The sequence below is a fragment of the Misgurnus anguillicaudatus genome, chromosome 6, assembly GCF_027580225.2.
Source record: "Misgurnus anguillicaudatus chromosome 6, ASM2758022v2, whole genome shotgun sequence".
NCBI lineage: Eukaryota > Metazoa > Chordata > Actinopteri > Cypriniformes > Cobitidae > Misgurnus > Misgurnus anguillicaudatus.
Window position 1 is genome coordinate 20,429,060 of NC_073342.2, and position 22,267 is coordinate 20,451,326.

A 22,267-nucleotide genomic window follows, 5' to 3' on the forward strand; every position below is an offset into this window, starting at 1 on the left:
CGGTTTGGTGTCTTCCGCGAGACGACTCGGTTTGGTGTCTTCTGCGAGACGACTCCGTTTGATGTCTTCTGCGAGACGACTCCGTTTGATGTCTTCTGCGAGACGACTCCGTTTGATGTCTTCTGCGAGACGACTCCGTTTGATGTCTTCTGCCAGACGTCTCAGTTAAGTGTCTTCTGCCAGACGTCTCAGTTAAGTGTCTTCTGCTAGATGGCGCGGTTTGGTGTCTTCTGCCAGACGGCTCGGTTTATTGTCTTTTGCCAGACGGCTCGGTTTATTGTCTTTTGCGAGATGGCGTGGTATGGTGTCTTCTGCCAGAATGCATGGCTTGGTTTCTTTCCAAGAGACAGTTGGTGTGTTCTGCCAGACGGCTCAGTTTAGTGTGTTCTGTGAGACGCCGCGGTATGGTGTCTTCTGCGAGACGGTGTCGTTTGGTGTCTTCTGCGAGATGGTGCGGTTTTGTTTCTTTCCAAAAGACAGCGCGGTTCGGTGTCTTCTGTAAGACAGCACGATTTGGTGTCTACCGTGAGACAACTTGGTTTGGTGTCTTTTGCAAGACGACTCGGGTTGGTGTCTTCTGCCAGACGGCTCGGTTTTTTGTCTTTTGCGAGATGGCGTGGTATGGTGTCTTCTGCCAGAATGCATGGCTTGGTTTCTTTCCAAGAGACAGCTCAGTTTAGTGTCTTCTGTGAGACGGCGCAGTCTGATGTCTTCTGCAAAACAACTCGGTTTAGTGTCTTTTGCAAGATGACTCGGTTTGGTGTATTTTGCGAGACAACTTGGGTTGGTGTCTTCTGCCAGACGGCTCAGTTTAGTGTGTTCTGCGAGACGCCGCGGTATGGTGTCTTCTGCGAGACGGTGCGGTTTGGTTTCTTTCCAAAAGACAGCGCGGTTCGGTGTCTTCTGCAAGACGGTGCGATTTGGTGTATACCGTGAGACAACTCGGTTTAGTGTCTTCCGCGAGACGTTCCGGTTTCGTGTCTTCCGCGAGGCGGCGCGGTTTGGTGTCCTCTGCTTTTTTACACTTTATCATCAACTTGCCGTTATGTTTCTACAATGGCCCTAAATGGACAAACTGTTTACAGAGCGGTTTCGTTCCTACGTTGTCTCAGGCTACATGTTTGTCCTGTGGCGTTTTGAAATGAAGGGGTAAATTAATGTAAAATTTTGTTTTAAGTAAAAGTGTCAGATATCTTTTGACTACGGTGTTGGTAGATTTTGACACAAAATGTACAAATATTGATATATCCCTAGAGAGATGTTTTCGTGGACCAGGAAATGTAAAGCTTGATAAAAAAAATTTAAAATGATATCCAATCAACATATATTTTTATGTTACTTTAACTTGACAAATTACGTTAAACTTGTTTAACTTATTACAAGTCAAAACTTAAAAATGTAGGTTGAATTGACTTGCATAACCAAGTTGATTAACTTGGCTGCAATTTTTTACAGTGTATATCATTCCTGATTGTTGTGGGGGTTTTTAATGTCATCAACAATCTCCTTAATTCTTCAGTCATGCAGTAAAATTTAATTTATTTTCTGTTTCATGTGCACAGAGGAGGAGCTCCGGAAGCTTCGAGAAGAGACAAACGTCGAGATGCTAAAGCAAGAGCTTGAGAAAGAGAAGTCGAAAAGAGTCGATCTTGAGCAAAAGATGAATGACATTCTCAGATCAAGGTATGAGGTGATATTCAGTCAAGAAACTGACATATTTTGTGACATTAATGATTTCTCATATCATTGCAAGACACAGACACATGCTATATGCATTGAATAAAGATGATCACTGTTGGACTTGAACAAATTGTCTTTTGGGGGCAATGTTACCAATATTGTGCAGTTAAAGTGTATTTCTGTAGTGTTGTTTAATTAAACTGATCCACAGTTTTTTCCTTGGAGTTTTTTTTTTGCTCTTGGGTGCCTGTGGTAAAAAAAACTAATTTTGGTATGTGTGTTGTTGGTACAGACTAGAAGACTCACCCCCTCCACCTTCAAAGCCACAAGTTACTACTGTCAATGGAACAGGTAAAGCTTCTCTTTATTACAAAATCAGCAGCTACTTTAAAGGTCACCATATTCAGTGTTTCCTGTTGATGTTATAAAGAACCTGTGATATTGCTCGAGCATAGTTTTCCTATTTCTTATTGAAATAGGTAGTTTTGACAGAACAGTGATTAAACAATAGGCTTTAGTTACTGTATATCACAAAAATGAACATAGCTAGGATTTTCTGCTTGCTATTTCCAGTTGCAGGCAGGTTGTGTTATTAATATGACAATTCTCATTTAAAGGGCACCTAATTATGGCTTTTTCACGAGATGTAATATAAGTCTCAGGTGTGCCCAGAATGTGTCAGTGAAGTTTCGGCTCAAAATACCCCACAGATAATTTATTATAGCATGTCGAAAATGCCCCTATTTGGGCAGGAGCCCAATTTAATGTCTGTACCTTTAAATGCAAATGAGTTACACCTCTTCACTTCCTTACAAACAGACACTGAGCGCTTTCAGTTAAAAAAATGTGACCTCACATTGATAAGAGAATCAAAATGGCATGTCTAATGATAAGACTGCTTTGGTTTAATCTGAATTAAAAAACAAGGAGCGAGTGGATTTTTTTCATCGTAGGGTGCTTGTGTTCATACACTGCCAACACACATTATGTCCAAACACCTTGTAAAAGTGGATTTTGCTTAGGTGCCCTTTAATGGAGCATTTGATTGGATAGACATGTGTAGTGCAAGATGAGTCATGTGTGTCTTTGATCTATTTTGCTGGAAGCCACAACTTCGATAAGAAATAACCAATAATAGGTTACTAACCATTTGTTTGGTATTAAAGTATAAGGCAACATGAAATATGAGTCCCAAACCTTCCATTGAAATCTGCTGTGTGCTTCTTGGATGAAAAGAATCGAATGTATTGTGTATGTGCATTGAAGCATGCTGAGGGATTGTGACACGCACACAAACATATTTTCTCCATCAGCTGCTCCGAAAATCAGTCGAGGTGCACATGATTCCAGTTTATCCTTCAGCTGCTTGCCTGATTTTCTGTTCAACAATCTCTTTCATTAATAAGGAGAGATTTCATTTTCTATTACAATTTATTGTTTTTAACCACCATTTATGATGTTAATAATATCACACATTTTTAATACAATTGTATGTGTATGGGCATGTATAATATACACAATACCAAAATGTAACTATTTATTAATATTTTTTAACTAACAGGTGAAAAACAGAAAGAGACCCTACGCTCTCAGTTGTGGAAATGGCTTTATGAACGCTTTGGGGTTTATATCGAAGATTTCCGCTTTCAGCCTGAAGAGAGCACGGTCGAGACTGAAGAACCATTAAGTGCTAAAAGGTGAACAGGCCAAAAAAAGTCTCTTTGCTACTTCATGGCTTTGTTTTTGTTGATTATCATTATTTACTGAGTAGCAATGTCTCTGAAACTATTAATGTCATGAAAAAACATTTTAGGATTAGGCATACAGTACATAGATTTTTTTAGTGTGCATAGGCTACTTGTGCATATGCCTGCTTTACAGTTCTTAAAGGGACACTCCACTTTTTTTGAAAGTGTACTTGTTTTCCAGCTCCTCTGGAGTTGAGCGTTTGATTTTTGTCATTTTGGAGTCCATTCGGCCGATCTCTGGGTCTGGCGCTACCACTTTTAGCATAGCTTAGCATAATCCATTGAATCTGATTAGACCATTAGCGTCGCGCTAAAAAATAACCAAAGAATTTGGTTATTTTTCCTATTTATAACTTGTCTCTTCTGTAGTTACATCGTGTACTAAGACCGACGGAAAATTTTAAGTTGCAACTTTCTAGGCAGATATGGCTAGGACTATACTCTCATTCTGGCGTAATAATCAAGGACTTTGCTGCTGTAACATGGCTGCAGGAGGCGCAATGATATTACGCAGCAGCCGAAAATAGTCCCCATAGTAACTTTTAATTGTAGGGGACTATTTTCGGGCAGTGCATAATATCAGAAGATTCAAGTTTTAAATAGTAAAATTTCCAAACTCTTTGGTTATTTTTAGCGCAATGCTAATGGTCTAATCAAATTCAATGTATTGTGCTAAGCTATGCTAAAAGTGGTAGCACCAGACTTGAAGATCAGCTAAATGGATTCCAAAAGGGTAAAAATCAAATGTTTGGCTCTAGGGGATCTGGAAAATGAGCATATTTTCAAAGAGGCGGAGTGTCCTTTTAATTTTCATGCTATTTCTGGCTTTATAATTTCACCTTCCTGGCAGATCTCATTAAATAATTCATTTTTTCTCCTCTTTGCAGATTAACTGAAAATATGAGACGACTCAGTGAGTGTTTTCTTACTGCAGTCAAACCTTTACGTAATAACACAAACTTAAACTTAAAGGGATAGTTCATTTACTCACCCCAGTGTCTTTCCAAACCCTCTGTGAAATACCAAAAATAACACTTTGTAATTTTAAAATATTAGTGACAGACATTTTTAGTCACCATTCACTTTTATTGTGTGGCTGATACCTTGTGTTTATGGTAGAAAGTGAATCATGTGGGTTTGGAAAAACATAAAGGTGAGTAAATGATGAGACTTAATTTTTGGGTGACCTGTCCCTTTAAGACTTTTTATTTCACATTTTAACTCCCACTTATCTTTAATCTCACAGATTGTGTTTCAGTTCTGTGTATTGCATGTGTGTTTGTGTGTTTTCAGAACGGGGTGCTAAACCTGTAACTAACTTCATGAGGAACCTTTCTGCTTTATCCAGTTGGCATTCTGTATACACGTCAGCCATCGCCTTTATTGTGAGCCCACAAAAACCCTTTAAACATTATTTGTAATGGTTTACTGTATTTGTCTTGGCAGGCAGTCCAAAATTTGTTTTACACCGTTAATGCAAATTAAAATGTTTCCAAGCTCATTGTTTGTACAGTATGTGGCCAAATATTAAAAAGCCACACCTCTTCTTAAAGGTAAAGTGTTTCATTTCTTGTTCTGTCAGTCTAATCAAATATGTAGGCACAACTATAGACCATTTTGCAAGATGTTAACAACACTGGTCCAGAAGCACTTCCTGTGTCAGTGTTTTTACACTGAACAAAATATTAATTATTAACAGAAAATTGAACTGAATCAAAATGTAAAATAAATGTGAACTAAAAAGCTTAAAAACAACAGGAAGTGCTTCTGGACCAGTGTTGTTTACATCTTTCAAAATGGTCTGTAAGACATATATAGGCAAATTTTCATGTTTAATCCCAACTTTATTTTTGCCAAATGTTGACCCAGTAAAACACTTTACCTTTAATAACAAGCAGTTAAAGGAAAACACCACCTTTTTCAATATTTTACTATGTTTTTTACCTCAACTTAGATGAATTAAAACATTCCTATCTTTTTTCTTTGCGTGCACTTTTAATCTTTGTACAGCGCTTCTTGAAGGTGTTAGCATTTAGCCTAGCCCCATTTATTCCTATGGCTCCAAACAAAAGTTTTATTTTGTGCCACCATACTTACTCATGTAACTATATGTAACAGCCTTTAAATAGGGAGAACATGGAAGTGTTTGGTGGCTTCTAAATTCATCCCTGTTTGGAGGAATAGGAATGAATGGGGCTAGGCTAAATGCTAACACATTCACGAGGCGCTGTACAAAGATTAAAAGTACATGTATCTAAAAGAGATAGGAATGTTTTAATTTGTCTAAGTTGAGGTAAAAACATAGTAAAATATTGAAAAACAGTCATATTTTACTTTAAACATTATCTGGATAACCAGCACAAATGATATCATCAAAATTGAATCTGTATCACCTATTAAGAAATTCATTAAAAGTATTACAGTTGATTGTATTTACAGATAATTCATGCCACAGTTTATTTCTATATGGTGAGAATGATTTAATATGGCCTGAAAATGACCATGCTATTTTTCCATCTTTTCCACAGATCTATATGAATGCTGCCTGGCATGGCTGGGTTATCCCCATGTTTCTATTTTTAGCCATTCTGCGATTGTCCTTGAATTACCTCATTGCAAAGTATGTCCTACATGACCTATTACTTTTTCAATTCACACTGCTACTTGTGCTACATTAATAAAAATGCAATTCATTTTTAAGGATACACCAATGCAAAAATTTTGTGCCGATATTCGATTACTTGGAATTACATCTACCGATACTAATGTTAACCGATAGTTTTGCTTTATAATAGAAATGCACCGATATATCGGCCAATAATCGGTACGCTGCTGGGTGATTTGTCCAATAGTTTAAAAACAGCTGGTAGTCATGGCCAATATATCCTGCCAATCAAAAGAGAACAGGAAAATGCAATGAATTTTAATGGTCATTATATGAATGACTAACATTAAGGAAATTTTATCTTCAGAATTTTGTTAAAGTTTAAGGGATAGTTCAACCAAAGATGAAAATTCTGTCATCATTTGCTCACTCTCATGTTGTTACAAACCCACATAAATTTCTTTGTTCTGATAAACACAAAGCAAGATATTTGCTTTATTGTAACCAAACGGTTCATGAACCTCATTCACTTCCATAGTAGGAAAAAAGAATACTATGGAAATAAATAGGGTCCACAAACCCATTTATTTTTCAAAATATCTTCTTTGTGTTCATCAGAACAAAGAAATTTATGCGGGTTTGTAACAACATCAGAGTGAGCAAATGATGACCGAATTTTCATTTTTGGGTGATCTATCCCTTTAATATAACCACCAAACTATCGTTATCGGCAGATATCAGTTGAAATAATCGGGAAATATTTAATATCTGTGCATCGTTGTTTCAAAATATGTTTTCACCTCATTTGATTGCAAGAATATAATCTGCCCTGATCATAGGCTGTTTTTATACAATCGATAGTGGAAATTTTGCTTTTATATGCCGATACTGATTATAGGCCGATATATCGGTGTATCCATAATAATTATTAAGCCCACAGTCTGCGTCTGCCTGGCATGTTCAGCCACATTTAAATGCTTTGTTGTACACCCCCCCAACAGCAGATTCACCTAATGACCTAGAAAGAACACACACGCACATAACAGGATGTATGCATGCACAACACATAATGATTATAACATAAATATATGATTTTATCATTTTTAAATAAGACTTTATACTCAGTGGTTAGAGACTATGCTGAATGTTCTGTACTTTACGATATTAACTAGCTCTGAATTATATTGTACATACTTAACCCTTTGGTGTCTTTCAGAGGTTGGAGAATACAATGGAGTATCGTGCCTGAGGTCTCAGAACCAGTGGTAAGTATTGTTTTAAATAATTGACAGCAATATTTGCACAGTTTGAACATTATTTGACATGACATCAAATGATTTCCATTATTTCACCTTTTTTGTTTTAAGGAACCTCCAAAGGAAGATCTCACAGTCTCAGAGAAGTTTCAGTTGGTTCTGGATGTTGCACAGAAAGCACAGGTGAGTTTGATTAAACGTGGTGTACCTGTTGTACAAGCATAATGCAAACAAACATAACATTAATACGACGTGTGTGTGTTTCACAGAATCTGTTTGGAAAGATGTCTGACGTTTTTGAGAAGATCAAAAAGTGAGTATATCATTAGAAATATGTAAACTAGCTTTTCTGCAGTGTATATACACTCACCTAAAGGATTATTAGGAATACACCTGTTCAATTTCTCATTAATGCAATTATCTAATCAACCAATCACATGGCAGTTGCTTCAATGCATTTAGGGGTGTCAGGGGGGACCAATCTTCTAAACTCCAAACTGAATGTCAGAATGGGAAAGAAAGGTGATTTAAGCAATTTTGAGCGTGGCATGGTTGTTGGTCTGAGTATTTCACAATCTGCTCAGTTACTGGGATTTTCACGCACAACCATTTCTAGGATTTACAAAGAATGGTGTGAAAAGGGAAAAACATCCAGTATGCGACAGTCCTGTGGGCGAAAATGCCTTGTTGATTCTAGAGGTCAGAGGATAATGGGCCGACTGATTCAAGCTGATAGAAGAGCAATTTTGATTGAAATAACCACTCGTTACAACCGAGGTATGCAGCAAAGCATTTGTGAAGCCACAACACGCACAACCTTGAGGCGGATGGGCTACAACAGCAGAAGACCCAACCGGGTACCACTCATCTCCACTACTAATAGTAAAAAGAGGATACAATTTGCACAAGCTCACCAAAATTGGACCGTTGAAGACTGGAAAAATGTTGCCTGGTCTGATGAGTCTCGATTTCTGTTGAGACATTCAGATAGTAGAGTCAGAATTTGGCGTAAACAGAATCAGAACATGGATCCATCATGCCTTGTTACCACTTTAGTGCCAATTGGTCATCGTTTAAATGCCACAGCCTACCTGAGCATTGTTTCTGACCATGTCCATCTCTTTATGACCACCATGTACTCATCCTCTGATGGCTACTTTCAGCAGGATAATGCACCATGTCACAAAGCTCAAATAATTTCAAATTGGTTTCTTGAACATGACAATGAGTTCACTGTACTAAAATGGCCCCCACAGTCACCAGATCTCAACCCAATAGAGCATCTTTGGGATGTGGTGGAATGGGAGCTTTGTGCCCTGGATGTGCATCCCACAAATCTTTATCAACTGCAAGATGCTATCCTGTCAATATGGGCCAACATTTTCTAAAGAATGCTTTCAGCACCTTGTTGAATTAATGCCACGTAGAATTAAGGCAGATCTGAAGGCGAAAGGGGGTCAAACACAGTATTAGTATGGTGTTCCTAATAATCCTTTAGGTGAGTGTATATGTCAATGTACTGATACTTAAAATTAAACTGTAGATGGCTTTGTTGATTATAGGGGGTCTTTTTAGTATAAATAATGATTTCCCAGTAATGTCACTTTTTAAATTACCACCATGGGAATTATAATAATTGCTTAATAAATATAATTATAACTTTAATAAATCCATAAAGAATGTATTTCATTGTCTATAAACAACAGTGACTTTATTGCATTCATGCATAGTTTTTAGTCGAAAATCGGAGGATATTCGGTGTAAAAATATTCAAAAGCACGAATCATAAACCCTGCATTTTAGTAGCACTGCATTGTGTTTGTGTTTCAGCCTGTTCATGTGGGTGCAGCCCGAAATCACTCAGAAACTCTATGTTGGTTTGTGGGTGGCCTTCATCGCTTCCTGTTTCCTGCCGTACAAACTCTTGGGCTTTATGATGGGTAAGACTTTCAGTATATTAATATGATTACAGCCCGTATGTGAATCTTAAAATGCATGTTCCCTACATCATTGTTAGGTATCTATGCTGGGATCAAATTCTTCATCATCGATTTCATCTTCAAAAGCTGCCCTAAATTAAGAGACAAATACGACACCCCCTACATAGTATGGACCAGTTTACCGACCGACCCACAGCTAAAAGAGCGAAACCACGCCACTCTGAACAGACGGGTGAGTGAAGTGTACGCACATGACCTCATATATATATATATATGATTAACTCTTTCCTTTACGAAGAGGAACTTGTGACATCACAATTAATGGCTTCCTCTTTCGTTTGATAAGTGACAGGATTTGTGTCACATGTTTTATTCTGTTATGTTTCCTCTCTCAGCTGTCTGGGTTCGAAAAGGTAGGGACCTAGCGTGGCGTTTGGTTTGACAACCGTGCCTGTGTTTGCCACTAATGGCTGGTCCTGCATATGTGCGTGTATATGTGTGTGTGTGTGTGTTGTTGGGATAAAGCATTAGAAAGTCTGTTGGCAGTTGGACCAAAAACAAGATTATAAATTGCTCACTAAAACATTTTGCATGTGAACAGAAGTACAAAGATGTTTTTGATCCATCTTCAACAGACAGGGTGATACTGTAGATATCCTCTGTGTGTGAGTGCGTGTGAAATGCAGGGTTTATATCTGAGATTTTTGGTATATGCAGTAGTAATGTATAGTATAGTAGGCCAAATACAGTAAGGCAAACACATCAGAGCAGCCAAGCTTACACATATGTTTGCAACAATGACACAGTATGGAGACATTTGTTCATAAACAATCATATTTTCGTAGTCATACTGTGCTTTCCCAAATCTATGTGGTGATATTTTTCTCATGCTTACATAAGTGTTTTATGTAGGTGGAAACTCGAGCTTGGCTTTTCTGGTGTTGCTAACACTGTATGTTTTACTTTGCACAATAAACTTTATTTTAGAAATAATCATATTTCCTCTTAAGAAACGGAGAGTGGTGATCAGAAATTATTATAATGTGATTTTTATTACATATAAGAGTGCACATGTGTGACTATAGGATTCAGGTGTTTTATTTCGTTGTATTTTGGGTGGTGGGCTTATAGGCTAGATTTTAGTCAATTGTTATCCTGAACACATTCAGCAATGTTTTGTAGATGTTTTATTTGCAGATTTACTCTTCACTAGGGCTGGACGATATCAAATAGTTGTTTGTAATGGCTTTGGTGCCAATATACACTTAATTGAAACCATAAATATATAGTTTTGAAATCTTCATTTTCTTGCGTAAAAAAAATTATAATTTCAAAAACATTTTATGGAGAAATTTCTCCTTTCTTGTTTTGCATCACAGGTATAGTTCACTCATAAATTTAAATTTGCTGTTAATTCAAAGTTGTTGTTTTTTCAAAAAAACACTTTTATGGACTTTTCCTTTGTTTTGCATTACAGGGATAGTTTACTCAAATATTAAAATTAGCTGTTTGATCTCATTTTTTCAAAAACCATTTTATGGAGATATTTCTGCAATCCTTTTTTGGTTTTGAATTACAAGAATAGTTTACTCAAAAATTGCTTTCAATATTCAAACATTTAGCAAGAATTTAGCATAAATAAAAATCAAATAAATATATACATTTAAATATCAAATGTACACTCTAAAGGGCCGTTCACATTGTAACGCTAACTATAAAAAATATAGTTTTGAAAATCGTTTTCTATTTAAGACAAAAGCGGAGTTCACACCATTACTATAACGATAAGGATACAACGAACGATATCATTGGGATCACTTTCTGAGCGATTTTTTTCCCCACCTGATGAACGATAAACCATTGACAGTCAATCAAATCAGTTGAAAAGCTCAGTGCAGAGGTCTGTAACCAGTGCTCGAATTGAGGGGCGGGGGCTGGGGGGATCCAGAACCCCCCATAAGGCATTAGGGACCCCCTATAAGAAGTCAAAATTATACTTTGGGGGGTTCCCTCAGATATTTTTTAAATTTTTTATTAAAGATAATGCTTGGGGGGGTTTGTTATGAAGGTAAATTCTGATCTAGTTTAAGTCTGTAAATTTTGGATTGTTTTTCCTTGTATCGATGTTACATAAATCATACATTTGCTTTCAAAGGTAGTAATGTGTTGCCATTTTGGGTTTGCTGCTATGTCATGATGGGGACCCCCATAAGACTTGATTCAATTCGAGCACTATCTGTAACATAAAATTACCTCGGGTATCTAGCGCTGATGCAGTTGCTGTGAAATTCACTACGTAATGCTTTTTTCCTACCACACTGGCTATGCCAAAATGTAAGATATTAACTTAGATTACACAAACTGGATTCACTGTTTAGACTTACACGAAACGCAGCGTGTTGAGGACATCTGCTGGTTACCCGCTGTGTAAATGCAACAACAACAGCATATTTACATATTCAGTGACATGTAAACAATTGCAAAAGTTTTTATAACAAGAAATATCCAATAAAAGTTAGTGTCATTAAAGGCAAGTATTTGCGCGAGCATAAAGTTATCGTTATAATGTAAACGCTAATATAGTTTTTGTTATAATTAACGTTATATTTATCGTTTTATATATTTGCCATCATGCCACGTGAAATAAGGAAAAAGGATAAACGTCATTGACGCAGATGTTCATATTTCTGATTAAACATTTTCTCAAATGTAACTTTTTTTGTTTTATTTGTGCATTACAAAAATGTAAATTGAAATTAAATGCAAGAATTAAAGTGAATAATTTTTGAATGTACATGCATACTTGAATGTGTATAGCATGCATCACGACTCATGAGACTCAACAAACTTGGAAACAGTTACATTTGAAAATAAAACTGCATTAGTTATGCATAAACCGAGTTATGTTTGCTTATTAATTTTTTAAATATTAGAAAATTATAAATTAGGAGAATCAGGGCAACTTTTATTTTATTTTTATTTAACTTTTATTACATGTTGTGTTTAGATACACCTCTGTGTTATTATTGGAACAACACACTTTGTGTTGCTTTAACACATCTTGTGTTGTCCCTTTTTATTAATTTTTTTGTACACAAAATCATGTATCATAATTGATAGATATTTGATAGACATATTTTCAACATGATTTTACTATAGACTGTTTAATCGGACACACATGCGGTGACGAGATACACCCCTGGTCCGAACTTCCGGTTTCGCAAAACTGGTATTGCAATCAAAAAACTTGTGGCTAAAACTGGTACTGCAATCACACAACTGGTGGCCATTACACAAAATGACAACATAAACATCAGTTGAGGGCTGTAACTCCAATTTTTAAATGGCAATATCCTGGCCAGACCACTGTTGTCAGTGATATAAGTATTTGAAATGAAAATGATTTCTTAATGTCTAGTGACATATCAGGACCATTTTATGATTAATTGATATACAATTCTTACATACTGTTCCTTTAACTCTTGAACAAATACCTCATTGGAATAACAAGCGTTTTGGTTTCCTAGGTAATCTACGTGTTGTTTATTTGACTTGTTATATAAATAAACTACGTTTAAAGTACTTTGTTGTTATTTATTCGTAGTGGAGTTTATCGGAAGTTAGGTGTTGACCACGAAAGCCGCTTGTTTATGTTGTTACTGCTAAAACTGCCTATAAAATAAGACACAAAATATTAGTTGTTATTATTATTATTTATAAGTTGCTTAAATTCAGTAAACATCCATATTGAAATATATATAACAATATAAAAAATATACTGACCCTGACTTTCTCAAAATTGCATAAGATTTCTCTGCCAAAAACTTTAGTCACTACAAAAAGGCAGCAATTTTTGCCCCCTACTTCTTGCAATTCGCAGATAACCCATCAGAGGGCACAACACACGTGTCAGATTGTATACAAAAGGTTTTTAAGTAAAAATTATTGATCATGGTGATGACGTAGAGGTCTCAGAAACTCTTGTATCAAATATGATACAAATGGCTTTACAGGGTTAAAGATACAGGTGACTTTTTTCTGCTTTTTTGACTGTCAAAGTACTGGCACCTGTGGCGTTGTATTTTATTTTTTTTTAAATCACCAAGCAGCACAGTTCCAGATAAAAATGGGGGGAAAATCCCCTACATATGGCCCAAGGGTAAATATTAACTGCAAATTTCATTTTTGAGTGAACTGACCCTTAAAGACTGGTGCTTACCTAAAAATGTGCTTTTTGATTTTTTTAAATCATCAAGTGTTCGTGTGGCTTTTTATATTAATACATCGTAGTAAAAATATATTAATACTGCTCTCAAAACAATAAAATGTTAAAATTTTTTGCTGTATCTTCCAGCCCTGTTCCCTGTGCATGAAAAGGGGTTTCTGCAAATATAAACATTCAGTGATAACATCTGTTCAACTCTGCACCAACCATATAAAAAATTATTAACAATCATCTGGATAATGCAGCCACGACTATAAAAACTATAATAATAGGCTGCTTAACGCTGGCTTTGAGCTTGCACAAGTCCTTAGCACCCTCTTGGATCATCCCTTGCTACTGTTTGGCCTCCAATCCAGAGAACTTATAAGAGCCCACATGCAGCCTGGTTACCACTGCTTCTTGGCCTGCACTGGTTTATTTAAGAGTAACTAAACCCTAAACCAACTTTTTTTAGTTAATGATCTCTAAGAATGGGGGTTCATTCATTTGAGTTACTTTTTTGACATTTGGGTATAAAGTGTTTCAATGCTACAATATCTGGTGTAAAAACGTCTGAGTGCTGCCCTCTTCAGGTTGAACAGAGGCTACTGCAGTTGAATTTTCCAATTGGATGTTGCGGTATGACGTGACATAAGCAGGTTCAAGCTCCCCACGCCCTTGTTACGATCTCACTTGGTACGAGCTCAGTTCGTCCCCTCTATCTCCGTTGGGGTCTGCACACTTTTTCTGACCTGGGGTTTAGTTACTCTTGAAGTGCTGATCTTGGATCAGTTGTATTCTTTGTATGGTGAGGACTTAAAGGATAGATTACTAATCCTTGAAAGGCACACGCAAGCGCCTTGCAGTTCCGCAAGTTTACTTTCCTGTACTACTCACAAACCGGTTTACTTGTTACTCTCAGCAGATCCAGCCGGTGGTAGCACGCGGTAGTCAAGCAGCCGGAATGCCGTGCGGAATCGGTCGGGAGGAGGAGGGCGGACGGACATACAACACAAAAAGAGGCCCATTTCATGAAGTCTTCAACTTGTCTGAGAATGAGCGCCCCCTGTCAGGTGGGAGGAGAAACTGCAATCCATACAAAACGTTTTTTTAACGTATTACTTTGAGTACAAATAAATTGCGTTGTTTATTTGCAGTGTGCGAAAACGGATGGCGATGTTGCTTGATCAACAGAGACAGAAAAATGCCGACCGACTACATCCGCAATGGTGTTTTATATGTAACAGAGAAGTATGTATTTCCTAGTGCAAATATACTGTAGAGCAGTGGTTTTCAAACTGGGGGCCGCGAGATGGTGCCAGGGGGCCCCCAGTTTTATGACATTTTATGAAATACATTAATTTATCGTGAATTCCATGCAATGAAACCTAAAAAAATAAGGCTACTAACCAAAAGCACTACTTTTTTGTATAATTTAATGTTTTTTTTTATTAAAATGTTGAGTTTGTCACAAATTTACTTTGGGGGGCCGCGAAGGAATGCACCGTACACAAGGGGGGCCGCACGCTGAAAAAGTTTGGGAACCACTGCTGTAGAGTGCCCCTCGACTTTTCTTATTAAAATTATTGTTTTGTGGTTTTCAGTTACTTATGTTTCGAGAGCTCCAGTTCCAGGGCTGCTTCATCCAAAAAAAACAAAGTCATCAAACTCCTTGACATCACTGACCTTCAGAAGGTTTGAGCAAATCTTTCCTGATTTATTTTTTTGTTTTGTTACGAACCGGTTTCTAACGGGATGCTTTATTTTAAACAGTACAAGGTGTTGTCGGTATTGCCTGGATCTGGAATGGGAATCTCCATTACGACACCGTCCACTATAAAGGTACGATCATCGGCCACAAAGACATCCAAATTTTTGACTTTTACTTGAACCAAGTGAATCTGTTTATTTTGCAGCCTCTCGTGTTCGGTGCCATGATCCATCGGGACGAGGCCTTCGAAGCCATCCAAACTCAGTACGTGAAGATCATGAATACAACAGCAGCTCCCACAGTCCCAAATCCAGAGACGTAGGACACGATCATATAACATAACGTAGTCTATAAATCACCCTTACGTCGATGTAGCACTATCTAACCCCAGCGCGGAGACTATAGATGTCTTTCTGACATCTTCAGGATGCAAGTGAAAAGATGGACTTGCAATGGAGAACCTTCAGTTTTTCATATTCTCTTTTAGATAAATTGTGAGTATTAATGGAGGGGTTTTATATATTCTCTCAGACGTACTATAGTCTTACACAAGTGTTTGTCAGAACGGATCATATTTTATAAGGTTAGTGGTCGTACCTGTTGTGTCCTGTGTACTATATAACAGCGAAATACCACTTTAGAAAGGAGCTGGTACTCCTTTGATACGATTCAATGGGCTCTAATGGAGAGATCTGTGCGATTCGTGTGTAGTCAGATCATGTAACCAGTCGTCTCGGAGCTTAGTGCAGTTTTTTTTTTGCTTAATTGCATCACCGCTGGCCTTGCACAAAGAAACGCTGCACTCACTGTAGTGGTGTTGAGAGCTTTTAGATGTGATTTAGGGAAGAAAGAGAGACTTAACCTCAATACTTCATGGTACCACACGTAGGTGGTCAGTAACACTCAGCACAGTAAAGATACATTAAGTAAAATTTGTCCTTTATCGTGCTAAGTTTTATTGATTGTATATATACATTTCTGTTTTCAGTATTTGTTTTAGTTGCATCATGACATAAGCAACTTCTATTTTAAAGGGATAGTTCACTCAGAAATGACTTACCCTTATGTTGTTCACTTGTTTGAATCAATTTGTTTGGATATATTGAATTGGATATTGGAAGAAAGTCATACAGGGATGACATGAGGATGAGTCAGTTGTTTTTGGGTGAATGTTCTCTTAAATAAAGCACAAAAATGTCACCGGTCTTATACATAAAATGAATGCGCACAAAGTGTGGAAGACTGTTTAGACTAAGCAGGGATTCACTGGTAATGTTAAAAGGACACGTCACTGTTTTGGAAGATATGCTCATTTTCCAGCTCCCCTAGAGTTAAACATTTGATTCTTATCGAGGGGCAACCTTCCGATCTCTCTGATGAAGCCAATACGGAAGTGATTTAAACTGCAATTCATCGATGGCCACTAGAGGCAGGCTCCAAAAGGGAGTCAATTCTCATAAACCTTCATGTTAAAATGGCCCACTTTTACAGTAGAAAATAATGTTTACAGCCTGGTACAAAAAGTGTTTTTGGTCTGTATAGCTTATTTTGCCCTTCGTGACTAATTTTTTGTAACTCATCCGTTTAAATTATATTAAGCCTTAAAGTTCTGCATAATTAAGGGCGTGGCCACATGAGTGAGGGTTGAACAGCCACTGCCATCACTAGAGTCGAGCTAGGCGGGCGTGGTTTCAGCAACCAGCCACCTCAGCTTCACCCAAGTCCCGCCTCTTAACCCATTTTTGGATATCCCCGAGTGATGCGCTGTGACGCGTGGCCAAGATGGTGACGGCAGGCACCGCCTACTTTAAGCTTCAAAACGATTTTCAGAAACGTATGGGTGACGTCACGGACAGTACGTCCACCTTTATTACAGTCTATGATTTTTGCCATTTTGGAGTCCATTTAGATGATCTCCGGGTCTGGCGCTGCCACTTTTGGCATGGCTTAGCACGGTCCATTGAATCTGATTGGACCTAACATCGCGCTAAAAATAACCAAGAAGTTTCTATGTTTTTCTTATTTGGGGCTTGACTCTTCTGTAGTTACATCGTGTGCGTAGATTGATGGAGAGTTGAAGGTTGCGATTTTCTGGGCGGATATGGCTGGGAACTGTACTCGTTGTGGCGTAATAATCAAGGACTGCAGCAGGCGCAATTATATTTTGTAGTGCCTGAAAATGGTCCCCTGCTATTGAAAGTTACTAAGGGGACTATTTTTGGCTGCTGTGTGATATCATTGCGCCTCCTGCAGCCATGTTACGGCAGAAAAGTCCTTGATTATTGCGCCAGAATGAGATTATGGTCCTAGCCATGTCGGCCTAGAAAAGTGCAACTTTTGATTTTCTGTTGGTCTTAGTGCACGATGTGACTACAGAAGAGTCAAGTTTTAAATAGAAAGATATCGAGGCTCTTTGGTTATTTTTGGGCGCGATGCTAGTGGTCTAATCAGATTCAATGGATTATGCTAAGATATGCTAAAAGTGGTACAGCCAGACCCGGAGATCGGCTGAATGGATTCCAAAACGGTAAGAATCAGGTGTTTAACTCTAGGGGAGCTGGAAAATTAGCTTTTTTTATTAAAGTGGAGTGTCCCTTTAATATTTTTTATTTGATTTTTTTATTCTTGTCATGTCCTTGTTCTCTATATGATACAAGTATTCAGCCCCTCATTAAAGGAATAGTTTACCCAAAAATGAAAACTGACATTATGTACTCACCCTTAAGTTGTTCCAAACCTGTATAAATTCCTTTGTTCTGTTGTATTCAAGCAGAAAACAGAAGCACCATTGACTCCCATAGTAGGAAAACAAAATACTTATGTAAGTCAATGGTTCCTAATAACGGTTTGATTATAAACATTACTCAAAATATCTTCCTTTGTGTACAGCAGACAGGCTTGGAACGACTCAAGGATGAGTACATTTTTGGGTGAACTATCCCTTTAAATGTGTTTCACAGACAGGGCTTAGCTAAAGCCAGGACTATGCCTTAAGATGTTTAAGCATCTTTTATAAACATGCCTTAAAAAAGACATTACTGGTGTGAATCTTGAGACAAATCAATGGCACTGGTGTATTTTAAGATCTGTTTAAGACAAGCATGTGTAGGATAAGCACTAACTAAGCATTGTCTGTGAAACCGGGGAATAGTGAAACGACTTATGTTGCAAATCCTGCACCCTGTAATAAAATCAGTTCACCTTAGGGAGGCGGTATCGCGTTGCAATAAGGTTGCATTTGTTAACATTAGTAAATGCATTAGTTAACATTGTGCAATAGCTTTTTTATTAATGTTAGTTAAAGCAAATTGTTCATGATAAACAGTAACAACTTTTGATTTAAAAGATGCATTAGTAAATGCAGAAATCAACTTCAACAGCATTTAATAATCTTAGTTTATGTATTGTTAGCGAATGCATTAATTAATGTTAACACATACAACCTTATTGTAAAATGTTACCAAAAAAACAAAAGTTTTGTGCATCTTTGACATTGTACAGTACTTTTAAATACATTGCTTCATGGTTTACGTTTTTTATGTTTACTATGCAGACCTCATTAGCTCCTTTAGGATTAAAAGCAGGTCTTTTCTTACTTAGGGGATGAGAGAGCAGTTTTCCAACTAACTGGTATGTCATGAGTTTTATCTTTTGTAAGTTTTTGACTTTGTCAAACTCGTTGATCTTCTAATGTTCATGGATTTCAGATCGTGCTGAATTGCACTGTAGATTAGTTTTCTTGATTATTTAATCTGCTCCAAAGCCTTGTTATGACGCATCTGCCTTATTCTGCCAATTTCTTTCAAACCATCCGTTTTTTTCCAAACGTTTTGAGTCAGTATATGCTTTTTTTGGGGTACGAACAGGACTTCATGTATGCTCCTAATTTACTAAGTAGCACTTTTGGGCTTCCTAAATATAAAACCACTAAATAAACAGTTTGGTTAGAATTAACACTGAATACATTTATGATACAGTAGTGCACCCTGGTAAATGATTGTGGTTATACTTATTTTACTTTTCACATCCTAAAAATGTATTTTATTAATGAATGCAGTAGAAAAAAATTACCGCTAAGGATTGTAATTTGCCAAAAACGTCTGCCCCTAAACAATTGTGTTTACGAAGAATTATGTTGATCCCATTTTCTAAAGCTAGTTTGATCCCTGGGTTACTAGGGGAATGAAAACTAGCCTTTTTACCTGTTATACACATTGGAGGTGCTGGGAAATGGCGGATTTAAACATTGCCTTGCTGAAAACAGAAGACATTTTTGTAACATTTCATTCTTTTAGCATGCATCTAAGTTGCGTTGTTGTTGTTTTTGCCCAACTTTAACTTCTTTGGAAGTCATTGCTTATAGCATGAAGGGGGGTGAGTTGTTTTTCGAGTGTATTTCCCTGTTTCAAGTTGATTTATGTTTTACATTTAATTACTGTACGTGCACTTTGGTACAGCCGACTGGTTTTAAATAAACTTTGCAGAAAACAACCACCTATAAAATCTTCACAACTGACACTTTTCGAATTTGTTCAGAAATCTGATGTGGAAACTGTTTGTTCATAAGTTGTTTGTATTTACACTGGTGTACTTGTCTTAGACTTCACTGGAGAAGAAATAAAGTCTGATGGATTTCTTTGTAACCTTTATTTGCTCTTGCACCCAACCTGAGGTGATGCCAAAACAGTATTAAAAAAAGAAAATCTGACTTGTTCTATGTTTAAGTTCTACACTCTAAAAAAAAAAAGGTTCTATATAGCACCAAAACTGTTGCTTTGGATCGTAACGATAGAAGAACCATTTTTAGTGCCATATAGCACCAGTGAAGAACCAGTGAAGCACCAGTGGAGCACCTGTGTGGAACCATATAGTGCTATGTAGAACCATATGTGGTGCTATATGGCCCCTTTATGGTTCTACACTGGTGCTTCACTGGTGCTTCGCTGGTTCTTCGCTGGTGCTTCACTGGTTCTTCACCGGTGCTATATGGCACTAAATGGTTCTTCTATCGTTACGATTGAAAGCAACAGTTTTGGTGCTATATAGAACCGTTTGTTTTTTTAGAGTGTATAATTGGGTCCCCAGTGCTTCTTTTAACCTAAGAAATGTGAAAAAGATCAACCCAGTAACTTAATTTTGGTAAACCATTCTCTGCAAACATGTGAAAAAAGGGGTCATTGAAATTTGGCTCCCCTTGTGATGTCAGAAGGGGATAATACCGCCCCTTAATCTGCACTTTCCAACCACAGCACTGCGATTTATTTTTGCTCACACCTACAAAGTGGCAATTTGAACATGTTATAGTAAATTATCTATATGACACTTTGAGCTAAAACTTTATATACGTACTCTGGAGACACCAAAGATTTATTTGACCTCTTAAAAAAGTCTTGTGAAATGTCCCCTTTAAACAACCTCAGCAAACAATTTTGCGTTTGAAAGACATCTAATAGCAGTCCAATCGCAATCTAGGCTAAATGAGGCAAAATTTGGGGTTTCAGTGAGTTTTTTTAAACCAACCACAGCCCTAAAATAAAGAAACCAAGCACCTTGTAATCACTGTTGATTTAATATCACACACTTCACCATTATTTCTGTAAAAATTACATATAACCAAACTCAAGTGCATTTTGGTTAGAAATGGGTTACTCATCGCCGGACTACAGACCTTTTGCGTGTTTGCAAACAGAGATGACATTTTTTGTGGGCGGAGCCCAACTGGTGGCAGAAAGTGACAGTTCTGCAATAGCGGTGTGAAGTGTTTTATCATTAAACTGTGATTTTTACGGATTTTTTCGGTGTTCTGTCGAAGTCTGATTCCCCCTATGTTACTTTTAAGTGTAATGTTTCTTATAGCGTTTGCACCACGTTACATTTATTTTTTAGATAAAATAAAAATTTAAAAGGCTTGGCTACTGATATATGTGCATGTATTGTTCTTTATTGGTAAATCAATTATTTTTGCAGTATGAATAGCTAAAGTACATATAAAAGCAATAATATAATGTATTCTATATAATATCATTTATTTAATATTTCATTATTTTCCTGTTTTTTATTATTTCTTCCTTGTATTTATAGCCTACGTGTTTGCTCTAAAACTATTATGTTTACATACAAATTAGTTTGTATAGGCCTGTATATACACTTTACATCATGTCTATGTGTTATATTTATATATTTATTAAGTATGTAAACATCATAATTTTATAGCAAACAGTAGGAAGACATAGGCTAAGATATAAGGTAAAAAGAAGTAATAGAAACGGAAAAATTTTAAAATATTGAATAAATGGTGATATTATTGATATTATGAACTCATTCAAACCTTTAATCCTTCTAAATAAATTATAAACATAACGTGATGAAAACGCTATAAGAAACACGTAGAGGGAACAGACTTCGACAGAACACAACATCTTCTCCAATTATTTTATTAAAAGATTTCTAAATGATTTCATCACTCCAGTCTGTCCTTTTAAAGGGCTTACTGCAACCATAAACACCTATTATCTTCAAATGGTGTCTTCAATGACGCTATTTTATAAAAATGAAGGCCATCTTTTTTGGTATTACTATTCTGACACTCAACAGTTTCTAGTGAGTTATATTGTTCGTTTCACTCGTGTCTCATTCATTTCCACTGTTTTTCTTCCACCACATTGCGTGTGCACCTTGCCGTGACGTAACTGTGCCGTCTACTCGCAAAAGGTCTATATTGCTTGCTGGGACAAATGCGTATCCACAAATTTTAGTTCTAATATCTCCATCACAGTATGGGTTACACAAAACTATAATATATAGTTTTTAGCTTTGAAGATGTGGTCTGACTTTGCCATCTCTTCTACATTTTGGAGAATCACAATTTGAAACAGTTACAAATAAATGTATCATGTTTCACTAGAGGGCACCACATGCAGCTATTTAAAGTCTGAGCAACCAAAGCAGTGTATATGCATCTAATGCAAGACTTTGAGTTTGTGAAAGAATTTTATGTCGCAAAGTTTTTAATTATTTATGTTCATCAATGCATCACCAAAAGGTTGCAACATTTTATAACTAGGCTATTTAACCCTTTAACTGGCGCAGCCATTTTTGAGTGGGGGGGTTGGTGAAAAGGTGA

At 36.9% G+C, this 22,267-nt stretch overlaps 1 protein-coding gene across 5 annotated transcripts in view; it reads left to right on the top strand.

The window, feature by feature from the left end:
* gramd4b (GRAM domain containing 4b) overlaps positions 1-17,158 on the top strand; it is a 35,139-nt gene extending 17,981 nt beyond the window's left edge. For 2 of the 5 annotated variants that reach the window (XM_055193068.2, XM_055193072.2), the window contains exons 4-20: positions 1,563-1,683; positions 1,973-2,031; positions 3,242-3,377; positions 4,316-4,341; positions 4,722-4,813; positions 5,957-6,048; positions 7,250-7,298; positions 7,401-7,472; positions 7,559-7,602; positions 9,120-9,229; positions 9,307-9,461; positions 9,625-9,642; positions 14,356-14,506; positions 14,591-14,684; positions 15,038-15,128; positions 15,207-15,275; positions 15,350-17,158. In XM_055193068.2, the coding sequence (XP_055049043.2) occupies positions 1,563-1,683; positions 1,973-2,031; positions 3,242-3,377; positions 4,316-4,341; positions 4,722-4,813; positions 5,957-6,048; positions 7,250-7,298; positions 7,401-7,472; positions 7,559-7,602; positions 9,120-9,229; positions 9,307-9,461; positions 9,625-9,642; positions 14,356-14,506; positions 14,591-14,684; positions 15,038-15,128; positions 15,207-15,275; positions 15,350-15,466 (1,496 nt within the window). In that variant the 3' untranslated portion in view covers positions 15,467-17,158. The remainder of the gene's footprint in view (positions 1-1,562; positions 1,684-1,972; positions 2,032-3,241; positions 3,378-4,315; positions 4,342-4,721; positions 4,814-5,956; positions 6,049-7,249; positions 7,299-7,400; positions 7,473-7,558; positions 7,603-9,119; positions 9,230-9,306; positions 9,462-9,624; positions 9,643-14,355; positions 14,507-14,590; positions 14,685-15,037; positions 15,129-15,206; positions 15,276-15,349) is intronic. The other 3 variants (XM_055193069.2, XM_055193070.2, XM_055193071.2) reach the window with 3 other exon arrangements.
* The last annotated feature ends 5,109 nt before the right edge of the window (positions 17,159-22,267 follow it).